The 13,851-nt window shown below is 48.1% G+C and overlaps 2 protein-coding genes across 2 annotated transcripts in view; both read left to right on the plus strand.

The window, feature by feature from the left end:
- Positions 1-819: 819 nt before the first annotated feature.
- On the plus strand, positions 820-11,796 carry LOC103345442 (uncharacterized). Its single transcript, XM_089321530.1, has 11 exons — positions 820-1,013; positions 2,267-2,363; positions 3,113-3,321; positions 4,485-4,536; positions 5,338-5,513; positions 6,899-6,947; positions 7,557-7,738; positions 8,799-8,862; positions 9,674-9,842; positions 10,860-10,928; positions 11,727-11,796. Exons 1-9 carry the CDS (start codon positions 851-853, stop codon positions 9,795-9,797), a joined length of 1,116 nt encoding a protein of 371 aa, XP_089177656.1. The 5' UTR covers positions 820-850; the 3' UTR covers positions 9,798-9,842; positions 10,860-10,928; positions 11,727-11,796.
- The window catches only part of LOC127488206 (uncharacterized), a 16,121-nt gene continuing 13,997 nt past the window's right edge, over positions 11,728-13,851 (plus strand). The window contains exon 1 of the mRNA XM_089320801.1: positions 11,728-11,908. Within this exon, the coding sequence (XP_089176927.1) occupies positions 11,728-11,908 (181 nt within the window). The remainder of the gene's footprint in view (positions 11,909-13,851) is intronic.

Genomic DNA, 13,851 nt, shown 5'->3' on the forward strand with positions numbered 1-13,851 from the left:
TGATTTTAGTAGTGTGAAATGGCAACATGCTGCCTGTGTGAGGGAAAAGAAGCCATTACAACACTGAGTACAGCCAAAAATATTTTGAGACAGGACGGGACACAAATTATTATTTTTTCATTCTGTACATGCTTTACTCTGCTTTCTGACCCCACACTATTTAATGGCTATAGAAAGGCTTGCAGAAACCCAGGGAAGAGCATCTTAGTAGTTTATCATGTGACATGTCTCCCTGGAGTAAAAGCCTGGAGACCCATTTTAACAGAAAGGCAGGGTGAGTGACTTCCTGAGAGCACTTTGAGAAAATAACACTTGTTTGGGAATGAATTCTTCCTTAGTGTTTTCCACCACAGGGAGGGAGGGAGAGTGGGAAATGTGCTTAGATTTTCCTAGTGGAAAATGCAGGTGTTTAAAATCAGCACTGGGCGCGCTGCTCCTGAGAATGAGGAATGAGTTGGTGGTGCCTTTAAGAAGGGACCAGGTATCCTTGGTGACAGGAAGTCAACAACTCCTAACATTCCAGTACCGGCCATCTTCTCATTCTGCTATTGCTACTTCCAACAGTTACTTGGCAAGCTGGCAAGCAGGGAGTTCGTTCTCTCACTTGTGATAGTGACTGAGTAATAAGAAGTCACTTAAAAGCTGAGTGTTGATCATTTAATAGTGACAGGATTTTGATTGAAGACTTTGAAGTTCTGTGGGGTGTTTCCCAATAGTAAGTTCAGAAATATGGCTGTTGTCATCCCCAGTCCTCATTAGAGCTATTGAATGTCATTTGTTGTAACTCATTCTGTTCTTGGGTATCTTCCACCTAGTCTCTGGAGCCCTCTGGTCTTCCAAAACCATCAGAATGGCAGTACCACTGAGCCCTTCATCCGATCCAGCCAATAAAAATAATATGATTGCGTGTAACCAGGCATTGCATTGCCGACTAGCAGAGAACCAGCAGGAAATACAAGATCTGAAAGAGATAGTTCGTCATTTCAGCTTCATCCTCCACCAAGAGGAAAACAGTGAGTTCCATAGGTCCTCTCACTAAAGTGGTAAATGATAATTTTGTCCCTCTGAGAAAATAAAGGCTTTCTAGGTTTGGTTCTTCTCTTTATCCTAAGAAAATCCATTGTTACAGTATTCTGAGAACCGTATAAGCTATTTACATGTCAATTTGGAATAACCAAACAACTTTTTTGTGTTTCATTTAAGTGTAGGGTGAGATGTCAGTTAATTAGCACCCTCTGTATCCTGTACCAGCTGGTGTGGGTTTCATGTGTGTGACTAATGAACTTCCACTCAATTCAAGCTTCTTTTTTGAGTTCCAGTTGGCAAATCCTTGTGCTGGTCACACAGAGAAATGTGAAGAGTCCACAAGATCTCTGTTATAGGTGCTAATGGAGTCTGTGCTGACATTGTGGTACTTGTAAATGACATTGTCTAGACCAAGGACTGCCCTGGTCAGGGGGAAACCCACTCATGGAACAAAAGCTCTTCTTGAAGAGGAAGAAGGCTCCTGAGTCTCTGTGGTAGCACAGAGCAGAATGTAGAGCAGGGAATCTGAGACCCTCCCTGGGCTTTTCTCCAACTTGCCAATCTCTGCATGCCTTAGACCCCTCCTCGGTTCCCACAAGTGCTGTCATAATTCCTACCTCTGTAAATTGTTGCCATGAAATATGGGATATATTTTTTGTACAATATGTAAGGCAATTCCTGGCCTGGAGTAGATTTATTCATTCCTTTTCATTTTTTTTTCTAATTTAACAGGAGCTGTATTAGTAGGTGTATATATTTCTTTCAGGGCCTTTGGATGTTTAGCACTCTGTTTTTACACAATTCTACTTAGCTGTGATTTTGTCTTTGGAAACTTCCCAAACATGAAAGTTGAACTTCTCAGCATAGAAGAACCACTATCCCCAGTGCTAGTATACTTTACCAACCATACTGGAGGTCACTGCTTCATGCTACAAGTTAGTGTTTGACTTAAAAACCTGTAAGGTGTGGTAACTACACTGCACATGATTCAGTCACAGCTTAGTGGAAGGGAATTCTGATTCTGTCAAATACCAGTTGAACTGCCTTGTCAGGTCACCATTCACCTTGGAACACTGTTCATTCTAAATGGGGGATTATCAGATATCCTGTTGTTGGGAGGTGAAGAGACAAAGATGAAGAAATGCTTACCTGGAGTGTGGTACTAGAGTGGCTCCTCCCTAGAGACAGTGGCCTCGGCAGTGTGTTCAGCTGTCCACTGAGGCACGTGTGTCTGTTTCAGATTATAGTGAGGGCCAAGAGGTGATTCAATCCAGGCTAAGGGCGAAGCCAGCACTTGGAACTCCACAGCTTGAGAAGCTGGCACCTGCAGAGTTCAAGTAAGTGGGGCTTCGGGCATTACAAGCAGGAGGAAGATATATGTGGTATCAGTGAAGTGGGCCAGCTCAGCTGGTGAGACAGACTTGCATCGGAAGAAGGGCAGGAATTTACATGTTGGGGACTTATCTCATAAATATTTATAAAACATATGCACAACAATGAAAATACTGCATGATGGGCTGTGGTGCTTATCAAAGCCTCCTTTTCTCTTTCAAAAAACAAGGAATTTCTTGAGTTCAAATTCTCATAACTAACCAAACAGAGGATAGTGAGCAACGCATGGCGTGGTATGCACATGATGTATTGTCATCACCGTGTCATTCTCTCTAGATCACCATCACCTCCTGATTGGGGATATTGACTAAGATTGACCCTGCCAGACTTTCATTTCTTTCTGAAGAACACCAGTAACAAGGGACATGCATCTGAGTGCACCTTGGTGTTGTCACTGCACATTGGGCTATGTGTTTTACTTGGAAATGCCTGTGGTTAAAGTGAGCAGCTAAAGGAGCTTCTGTATGTGGGGGATGAAGGAAGAGTCCTGGCAATGTGGACTGAACACAGGGTCACCCTCTAACACAGAGGAAGCTCTCGTTTTGTCTTCTTCACCACAAGCATTTACCCAAACCTGTCAGTGCTGCTGTTTGCAGGGCTCTGTGAGAGAATTCTCCATGAAATCTGTTGAAATACAGAGATGGTATCATGCACATATTTCTATCCTTACATTTTCTCTCCTGTCCTACCTTAGGAAATGCCATGTAAATAAGGCACACACCCGCAAGTGGCACCGGCTACGTAAGAAGTCAAGAAAACAGACACAGATTTGTCATCTCAGCCTACATCCCAGAGCCCTCCTCACCCAGCATGACCCTGACAGCCACTACACACGGGGCTTGCTGGAGCCACTGGTTGTTCACGTCAGGCTGGAAAAGCATCTTGTCTACAAATGTAGCCTGGGTAAGGGAGCCTCAGGCTCTGATTTCAGAAAGTCTCAAATTTACAGGAGACTCCACTTCCCTGCAGGAGACATTTTCCTGCTACCTTGTTTTCATTGAAATATCTGTGGCCATGACATGATCAGGAATTCTGGATGAGAACTAGAGTGAGAAATGCACAGGCTTGAAGTTCCTAGCATTTCAGAAGTCTCCATTTTCCCCAGTGCAGGTGGCCTTTGATCAAGATGCAGTATCCATCCAGTTTGAAAGGACAGGAAGGAGGCTGGGACAGGTGGTGGCTTGTAAGAGGGAGATTGAGCCCTGTGCTGAGAGTGAAAGGGCCCATCTGTGTCCTCAGCACTGTTTTCACTGACTGTAGAAAGATCATTGATTTATCTTTTCTGTATTTCTGTTTCCTCTTCTACGGAGTGGGCCCATTAAACATTTGCCTGGCAGTTGCGGCATTGCCATTAGGAACAATTACACATGTATTTTAAATAGGACACAGCCTTTGCCATGTGGCATCGTTAAATATACTTGAGGAAGTAGAATCTGTCTCTTGATGATCTATGCTTGCACACTGCCAGAGGCATCTTGTCTACATCTCTGTTGCAGACAAAACCCACATTTCTCCAAACATAGCCCATCCTCTGTATCTTTTAAGTTCTCTTCTTCCAGCTCATTATCCATCTAAACCTAGGACATAAAATTGAAGCCACTCCATACTTCCAAGATTTCCAGAGGCAACAATGACCACTGTAGCTCGTAGTGGTCATGAATGACAACTGTTTCTGTGAAGCATAGAAGACTAATCTTGAGAAGAAATTGAATACATCTCATCCTCAGTCTCACCCCAGTGCATAGATTCCTCTAAATCATCTACATTCTGGCATTCTAACAGGAGAAAAGTGAATAACTTTTAATTCTTTTAGGATGCAGATAGGGTAGTTTCCCAGAATTAGTGGGGAAAAGATGAGGTTCATTGTTTTCAAGACAAAGAGGTTTGGATATTGATTTTCATGCCAAGAAGGTTTTGCTCAAAGGGTTAGCACAGGAAATATTTCTCTCACAGTATGCCATTGTCAAATAGAGTTTATGGGTATTACTGTGTCATTGTCAGGAACTGGATTGCACATGTACCAGGACCTCCCTAATTTGACCATCCCTGTTGGAATTTATTTGCAGCAAAAGAAATGATGCAAATGAAGGGTGGTTGCTGGGACTTAATCTGCCCCAGGTAAGACTAAGGAATCATGGATATTTCATTGATATTGACATCTGGGGACTCACATTTTAGGGAGAAACTGAATATGCTGAATGGAAGGATTTCACACACCCTAGGCGATCACACTTTCTCTATGAAGAGTATTATTGTAATCATTTTGGTACCCATAGAGATTGCCATTTCTTCCTCAAACACCCATGTGGTCTCCATTAGCTTGCTTCAGATCAACTGGACTTTACAGGGTCTTATGCAGTTATTACTTCTGTTGTGCATAGATTAAAAGACAGGGTTCCTTATCTTCTTTTTTTTTCTTCTCATCTCTGTGTTTATGGAGATGGCTGATAGAAAGAAGTACAGGGGAAAATACCATACCAAAATGTTGAGAAAGCCATCAGGGTGGCCACAGAACTAGAAGCCCACTGTGCTGTAGCAGGTACATTACCACACCTGAGATTAGTAATATTCAACTGATTTTGTCGAATGTGACAAACACTATTTGTTCTGCTTGTATCTGGGTGTCATGAGGATTCCATTACTGAGATCACAGCTCTTTGTTCTTCAGCCGGAATCCTGGCCATCTTCCAACACCATCTCTCCATCCTTTTTCTGGTGCCTCCACCTGTAGCTCATGCTGTGCCTCCACGTCCTGCAGTTCCTCACTTTGCTCAGCAAGGGGAGGATCCTGCTCAGACAACTGTTAGCTGAAAGGCCCATTTTCATTGGTGGCAGAATCAACCTGCCTGTGATGCAGGCCTGATAGGGCCCTCTAGTACCTTAACTACCATGATAACTTCTCCACCCTTCCTAATCCAGCAGGATCAGTGGGTGCTTTCCACCTCAAGTAGAGCCTGAGTTGGTACCAGGGCTGGTCATGGGTGAATATTGTTGGTGCATCGTCATGAAAGCCACGCTGGTTATGCAGCAGCATTATCCTGGTGGTGGCTGGATGATAGTGCTGGAAGAGTACTCATGGTGCACAAGGTTTGGAGGTGAGTACACCAACTGGGGGGGTGCTTCCAGTGCCACTTAGGGTAAGGAGTAAACCCCAGCATACTTGCCCTGCTCTCACAAAGACCCTGGCGTGGTTGGGCAATGGATGGGCTGCTCTAGTTGGACTAGAAAGGAAAGCCTAAGAACCCCCAGAGGGAGCTTGAAGCAAAGATGTCATGTGGGTCTACACCTGTGTGTTCACCCAGTAGCTCTGCTTCCCCAAAGGGTGGTTTTCCTTAGCACACTGCTGTGCTGCAGCTCCTTTAGCAGGGGTGACAACATGGCAGCAGTCTGTGGATCCCAGCGTGGTGTGCACCAGCCCTGTGCACATGGCATGGTGTGTTCCAAGCCTACACTTGTACTAGTGGATCCTAAGTGGTCAGTGACAGTCTTCCTTGTGAGATCCTTGTCCCAGTCACATGCTATGACACACTGCCTGTAGGGGCCACTATCATCAAAGCTACCCTCTCCACTTGTGATCTCATGAAAGACCCAAAACCTCTAAACTGAGACAGCATGTCACTCTCCCACATTGAATTGATGTCACTCTTTCCTTATCTAGAGCCCTTGGCCATACCACTGATTGCCATGTGGAGGGAACCAGTCCGATCATTATGACTCTCACAGGTCCCTAACATTTGGGGTGTGTTCATGACCCTAAAAACCCCCATGGGGGCCAGCGCCATGGCTCACTAGGCTAATCCTCCACCTTGTGGCACCGGCACATTGGGTTCTAGTTCCGGTCAGGGCGCTGGATTCTGTCCCGGTTGCCCCTCTTCCAGGCCAGCTCTCTGCTGTGGCCCAGGAGTGCAGTGGAGGATGGCCTGAGTACTTGGGCCCTGCACCCCATGGGAGACCAGGAGAAGTACCTGGCTCCTGCCATCGGATCAGCATGGTGTGCCGGCCTCAGCGCACCAGCCGCGGCGGCCATTGGAAGGTGAACCAACGGCAAAGGAAGACCTTTCTCTCTGTCTCTCTCTCTCTCACTGTCCACTCTGCCTGTCCAAAAAAAAAAAAAAAAACCCTATGGGAATAGGTTCCAGGGCTTTCCCCATCCAACCTATGGCACACTACAACATGAGAACCACAAAGGCCTGGCTGTTAGTTGTGGGGAGGCTCTTTAGGGCAGCTGTTGAGGAAGAAACCAGCTGGTCCACTTGCAGTGATCCCACAGGGCCAAACAGCAGCTGATCCCTTTTGGAGTTTGGGGATGCCTGATATGTAGGAGGCAGGCCAGACTGGAAGAGAGATGTGGTCCCCTGTTAATGGGCAAAGGCCACCAAGACAGCTGTCAGCAGGCATCTCCCTGGGCCTCTGGGGATGTTATGACCTATAATTGGGCTCTTTGTCTCACAGCAACTTACCTATCTAAATTTTATTGTAGTCTATGGGAATTCCCTTGAGGACAGAGTGCCACATGAAGCCAAACCTGCGTAAGTCTACAGATGGATGGAGGGTTCTTTGGTATGGACATTTGGAGGTAGAAGGCATGGGGAGGAGAGAATGGGCCCCACGGAGTAATTACCCCCTCAGAGCTCATTCTGAGGACTCTGGTAGCACCACTTTTCTCCATGTGCTGAGGTGGATCCCCACCTCCCACCTCCATTGGACATCTGCATGTGGTGGCCTGGGATCCAGTCATGTTTCCAGGCCATTGCTGCTTTCACAGCTTGTGTGGCCTCCATAAAAATTGGGGAGCCCTTCCCTAGGCCTCTCTGCTTCTCCTTCCTCAGTGTTCCCATGGGACTTTGATAAGGACGCAAGTGGCCAATGTCTTGGGTCATGCCCCAGTGCTGAAGGAAATGGGGCCAGGAGTCCTGCATTGAATCTGCATCCTATTGGGTCTGTCCATTCCCTGTGAAGGCTCACTTTGTCTCAGAATGGGAAGTTCACAGTCCAATGGCTCTTAGATGATGGCATGTTTTCAATGAATGACAGACCCTTTCTTCCTGCTAGGAAAGCCAGGTGGGACTGGGGTGGATAGGAATGCCTGTGTGTTAAACCCTCATCCTTTCCATCTCCCCTCTACATTTGCACTTCAGATTGTGTGAAAACCGATCTCTAGCTGAAGGGCATCGCATCACAGCATGCACACACCTTGCAGATGCACCTTACATGTGGCATGCCTCCTGGGGGGACAAGCTGGAAATACTGTCCCAGGCCTGGGCCAGGGTCCAGCAGCCCTTAGCCCAGCAGTCCATCCACTGGATAGAGGCCATTGAGGGTGAGTGTCCCACTGGGAATCTTGCTGCAGCCCTTCTGGAGTTCCTGCATTCACCATAACATCCTTGGCCCTCTGGTGAAAGGTGTGATGTGGTGGGAAATCCTAAGGGCACATGTGGATGGATGGAGGCAGGTGTGAGGATGGAGTTTGCAACATAATGATAGCATGGGTCTACACCTTAGTCTTAGCCTCATATCCCTGGGTCACAAACACCTTTGGCCTCAAAGTCCCTGTTGGGTCTCCTTGCCTGAGGCACCTGCAGTGGCCATGGAGCCTTTAAAATGCATGTGGCATGGTTTCTGCCAGGCCTCCACTTGGGATAATGGAATTGTTTTTGTGTGCAGTGGCAGTCTTTCTTGTGAGATCCCTGCTCTAGCCACATGCCATGACACTGCATGGCTGCCAGGGTAGCTGCCATCATGACCAGCTTTCAGCATGTGATCTTACCCAGGTCTCCCTGAACCAGTCCATACTCTGTCTTCCATGTTGACTTTACACCTCACTGATGTAGAACCCTTGGCCATGTCTTGAAGTTCCATCTTGAAGCATCCAGTGTAATTTTCATGCCTATCAGCCTACCCTGCATGACTGCAAGGACTCCCATGAATGGAAGACTCATGGGTTACACTTGTCCATCCCAAATACCCTAAGGTATTTGACCCTAAGAGCCCATAGCTCCCATTAGTTGATGTATAGGGGGGAGGCAGTTGGTATGAGCCTCCTATGTTGTATTTAATCTCTTAGAGCACACCTGATGCATAGCCAGGGACCCTTAGTGAGGAAAGTGGCTGACCACTTGTGGAACATCAGGATGCCTATTATGTGGGATAACATGCTATCCAGACAGGGAAGGAGGTCTCCATTTATTGACAGAGGACTTGCCACTGTAGGCGTGACCTCCTGAGAATGAGACAGTTGCTAACAGAGGCAGTGCCACAGGCAGACAGCATAGAAGTCCTCAGATGCTAATGGGACATTGCACAGTACTTGTACTTTACTTTGCTATAGCATTTGCATGTCATCTCATTTACCATTTCCTGCTCATTTTTCTCCATTGCAGGGTATGATACCTCCTCCCAAAAGGATGAAGTGGTATCTGCAGAAAGAGCTGAGCTTATCCCCAGGTAAATCTACAGATGGGTTGAGGGTATTTTTGTATGGACATGTGGAGGTGGCAGACACGGAGAGGAGAGAAGTGCCCTGAGAGCCATTTATACCACTCAAAGGTCCTCCCATGAAGACTCCGGGAGCACATCTTGGAAAATCCATGTGCTGAGTCAGGCCCCAAACACTGTGCCCTTAACCTCGCTGAACAACTGCATAAGTTCCCCTGGGAATGAACTGCTTCTGTGTGGCATTCACGAAGTGAGGAGCCACTCCCTCAGCCCCTCTACTTGTCCCTCATCCACATCCCTGCAGTACAATGACAAAGACAGGGAATGTCCAATGCCCTGACACACTCCACAGTGCTCACAGAAATGGGCACACAGTCCCAAGGTGGTCTGGGATATTAAAGTGCTTTAGCTTCATTGGGACATTGAGCGCCAAGGGGATTCTATTCCCTGAAACTAGACAACTGGCTTCTGGCAAGCTTGTTCTTTCCTGTCCCAAGGGTGCTGGAAGAGGGGCACCAGAGCCCTCTGCTCCTGATGTGCCTTCTGGCCTTTAGCTGACAGCATCCTCTGCTCCTGTGTTTCTGTCTAACCCTCTCTATGTCCTGCTTGGTCTGCCCTATCTTTGTGAAAACTCACATTGTCTGAACAAGGGGAAGATCTAGACTGGATGGTTTATAGAGGATGGTCCTATCCCTTTGATTAACAGACCCTTTCAGACTGCTAGGAAGGTTTGGTGGAACTGGGTTGGAACTGAATGACCTTGTGCTAAGCCCTCATCTTTTCCACCTCTTCTGTCCTCCCCTCTGCATTCACACCTCAGGGTGTGTGGAGATCCAACCCCACTGGAAGGGCCAGATACCTCAAGGAAGATGGATCCTACCTGCTCTGTGGATTTTGGGCTGATGAGCCTGAAGCACCAGCCCAGGCCTGGTCTGAGACTGTGAAATGTACAATCCAGCAGCCCGTCTGCTGTGCTGAGGCCAATGTGGGTAAGTCCTCTGATTTGACTCTTGCTGCAGACTTGCCAAATCTCCTGAGTGCACCCCAATGCACTGCTTGATCTAACCTGCCAAGGACAGGTGGTGATGTGAGAGGCTGTCCCCTGGCTACATCTGAGTGGACTATGGGAGAACCCTGGGTGGAGTTCAAAGCACAGATGTAGTGTCTTCAGGTGTTTCTTAACCTCAGAGCCCAGATTATGCTCTGTATTCCTGCACTGGACCCATCCATGTCTATGTAGCAGAGGCCAGAGTGATGGCATGGCTCCAGCTATGCAGCCTGTGCTAACTCATGCTTGTGAATAGGATGAGTAGGATGCCTTTGGGCAGTGGCAGGCTTCCCTGTGAGACCCCTGCCCCAACCATGTGACATAACACTGCATGCCTGATCGGAACTGTAATCATGGCTACTTTCTCGGCCTGAGATCCTTAACCTGATGCCCCTGAACTAGGCCATGCTGTCTCTCTCATTCCTGTTCTATTGTCATCACTCCTCATCTGGAACCCTGGGCCATGTGCAGAGGGTTCCACCCTGGGGTAGCCTCTGCTGACCTGTCAGGATCCACTAAGTGCCACAGTGCTACATGGAATCAAAACATTCCTGTGTGTGTGAACATCTATGGGCTTCACATGTTTATGTTGTGGCAGGGTGCTCATATGAGCCTGGGACTAGCCCCAAGTTGTGTGGTCAGTCTCTTAGAGCACATAGACCGAGGACCCAGATGGCTGATGGCTGCTTCCCCCTTGTGAAAGATCAGGATGCCTAATGTGTGGGATACCACACTCCCCAGATGGGGAGAGAGTTCTCCTTGGGTTGGCAGTAGACTTGCCACTTCAGGCATGTCCACATGGGTGTGAGGCTCTTATTAGCATAGGCAGTGAAACAACCAGACAGCATGGGTGTCCTTGGAAGCTCCGTGACAGTGGGCAGCCCCTGAGCTTTATGATGCCATCTCATTTACATGTCATCTCATTTACCACATCCGGCCCCAATGGCCATTTTTACAGTGGAAGACCTTTCCTACAAAAGGAGGAAGGGGAGGTGGCAACTGCAGTCCAGGCTGAGCCTATCCCCAGGTAAGTCTACAGATGGGTTGAGAGTGTTTTATTATGGTCATCTGGATAAGGCAACACTGGAAGGAGGGAACGTGTCCTGTGAGCCATTTATACTATGGAAAGATCCTCCCACGAGACTCAGGGAGCAACTCTTGCAAGCTCCCTGTGCTGTAGTGGGCCTCAAACACTGTTCAGGTCAGCCACCTCTCTCCAACTTCCATTGGACAGCTGCATAAATTTCTCACAGAACCAGTCATCAGTCCGGTTTATTCCTAATGTACTGTTTTGTGCGGTCTCCATTAAAAGTGTCCCTCATCAACATTGATGCAGTATGTTGATAAAGACAGGGAATGTCCAATGCACCGACACACTCCACAGGGCTGACAGAAGTGAGACTCAATCCCGAGGTGGTTGAGGATACTAAAGTAGTTTAACTGGGTGGCAGAATTCCATAAAGGTGATTCTTTTCCCTGAAGCTAGAGAACTGGCTTCTGGCCAGCTTGTCCTTTTCTGTCCCCAGGGTCTGGGAATGGGTTCTAGAGCCCTCTTCTCCTCGGCATGGCTTCTGGCCTTCCTTCCATCTTTCTGTGCAGTCGTCCCTAAGTTCTACTGAGTCTTCCCTATCCATGTGAAAACTCACTTTATCTGAACCTGGGGATGATCCAGATCAGATAGCTCTTAGAGGATGATCCTGTCCCTGTTGGGTAACAACCCTTTGAACTCCTTGCAAGATTTAGTGGGACTGGGTTGGAACTGAATGACTTTATGTTAAGCCCTCATCTTCTCCACCCTCCTTTCCTCTCTGCGCTCACACCTCAGGATGTGTGGAGATCCACCCCCACTGGAAAGGCCAGATGTCATCCTGCCTATCCTGAAGGATGACAGATCCTACATGCTCTGTGGATATTGGGCTGTTGAGTCTGGAACACCAGTGCAGGTTTCTGCTGAGCCTTGGCACCTTACAACCCAGAAGCCCATCTGCTGTGCTGAGGCCATTGTGGGTAAGTCCTTTGATTTGAATCTTGCTGTTGCCCTACCAAAGCTCCTGAGTGCACCCCAATAACCCTGGCCTGCTTGCTGTAACTCCCCCAGGGAAGGTGGTGATGTGACTGTCCCATGGCTACATATGAATGGACAGAGGCAGAACCCTGGATGAAGGGGAACACAAATAATTGTAGGCAGGTGTCTCTTAACCTTGGAGTCCCAGGTTATGTTCTCCTTTCTGGCACTGAAACCAGCCAAGATGCTGGACCAGAGTCAAGTGTGATGGCATAGCCCCAGCTTGAAGTCATACACATGACAGGTTTATTCTAGGCCTACCCATGGAAGAGTTGGATGCCTTTGGCCAGTGCCAGGATCTCCTGTGAGACATCTGTCCCAGCTATGTGTCATGACACTGCATGCCTGCCAGGACAATTATAGTCCTGGCAATGTTCTTGGCCTGAAACCTTAACCAGATGCCCGTGACCTGGGCCATTCCTTCCCTTGTTCCCTTTGTGGTGACTGCAGTCCTCATCTGGAATCCTGGGCATGTTCTGAGGGTTCCATCCTGGGGTAGCTGGTGCTGGCCTCGTGCCTCTCAGGATCCACCAAGAAGCACAGTGTCTGCATGGCACCAAAAGGTTCCTGTGTGTGTGAAGCTCGATGGCATTCATATGATCATATGGCAGCAGAGTGTATGAGCTAGGGAGCCCCACTCTAGTGGCTGTTGAATGGGACAAGTCTTCCATCATGTGGTTGGTCTCTTAAAACATTCAGACAAAAAGGCCATTGACTGACATGGTTGAAAGTGACTGACTATGCATGTAAGATCAGGATGAATATGTGTGGGGTGTCACACTCCCCAGACAGGGAGGGATTTCTTTTTGGTAAATGCCATTTCATTTACCATGTCCTGCCCCATTTGTTTTCCTTTGCAGTGGAAGATGCCTCAAACCAAAAGGAGGAAGGAGAGGTGGCATCTCCAGACCTGGCCGAGACAAACCCCAGGTGAATCTATAGATGGGTTGAGCGTGTTTAGTATGGACATGTGGAGATTGCAGACATGGGGAGGAGAGACTGTGCCTCATCAGTCATTTATACCATCAAAGCTCCTCCCATGAAATTTCTGGGAACACCTCTTGCAAGCTCCATGTGCTGAGGTGGGCCCCAAACACTGTCCAGTTCACCACTTAACCTCAGTTAGACACCTCCCTAAGTTTCCCTAGGAGCCATTTAACTGTCCAGGTCATTCCTCATGCCCCTGCTCCTGTGTGTCCTCAATAAAATGTCAGGCACCCCTCCTTCGGCCCTCTGCTTGTCCCTCATCAGCATCCCTGCAGTATAGTAGTTAAGATAGAGAATGTCGGCTGGCGCCACAGCTCACTAGGCTAATCCTCTGCCTTGCAGCGCCGGCACATCGGGTTCTAGTCCTGGTCGGGGCGCCAGATTCTGTCCCGGTTGCCCCTCTTCCAGGCCAGCTCTCTGCTGTGGCCAGGGAGTGCAGTGGAGAATGGCCCAAGTACTTGGGCCCTGCACCCCATGGGAGACCAGGAGAAGTACCTGGCTCCTGCCATCGGATTAGTGCGGTGCACCGGCTGCAGCGTGCTGGCTGTGGCAGCCATTGGAGGGTGAACCAATGGCAAAGGAAGACCTTTCTCTCTGTCTCTCTCTCTCACTGTCCACTCTGCCTGTCAAAAAAAAAAAAAAAAAAAAAAAAAAAAAAAAAAAAAAAAAAAAGAGAGAGAGAATGAGAGAATGTCCAGTGCACAGATACACTCCACAGTGCTACAGGAAATGGGACTCAATACTAAGGTGGTCTGGGGTGCCAAAGTGCTTTAGGAGGTTGGGAGCATTCCACACAAAGGGGCTTCTTTTCCCTGAAACTAGACAACTGCTTTTGGTCAGCGTGTGCTTTTCTGTCCCCAGGGAGCTTTAAGGGAGGGCACCAGAGCCCTCTGACCTC

Source organism: Oryctolagus cuniculus, chromosome 19, assembly GCF_051225735.1.
Source record: "Oryctolagus cuniculus isolate XC-2025 breed Fujian yellow rabbit chromosome 19, ASM5122573v1, whole genome shotgun sequence".
Classification (NCBI taxonomy): domain Eukaryota; kingdom Metazoa; phylum Chordata; class Mammalia; order Lagomorpha; family Leporidae; genus Oryctolagus; species Oryctolagus cuniculus.

What these genes read in the sequence shown, in the direction of transcription:
- LOC103345442 (XM_089321530.1), top strand. Translation starts at nt 851, where the DNA reads ATGGCAGTACCACTGAGCCCTTCATCCGATCCAGCCAATAAAAATAAT. An exon ending in CTGGCACCTGCAGAGTTCAA is followed by an intron (nt 2,364 to 3,112) that starts GTAAGTGGGGCT and finishes GTCCTACCTTAG; the next exon opens with GAAATGCCATGTAAATAAGG. An exon ending in CTGGATAGAGGCCATTGAGG is followed by an intron (nt 7,739 to 8,798) that starts GTGAGTGTCCCA and finishes TCTCCATTGCAG; the next exon opens with GGTATGATACCTCCTCCCAA.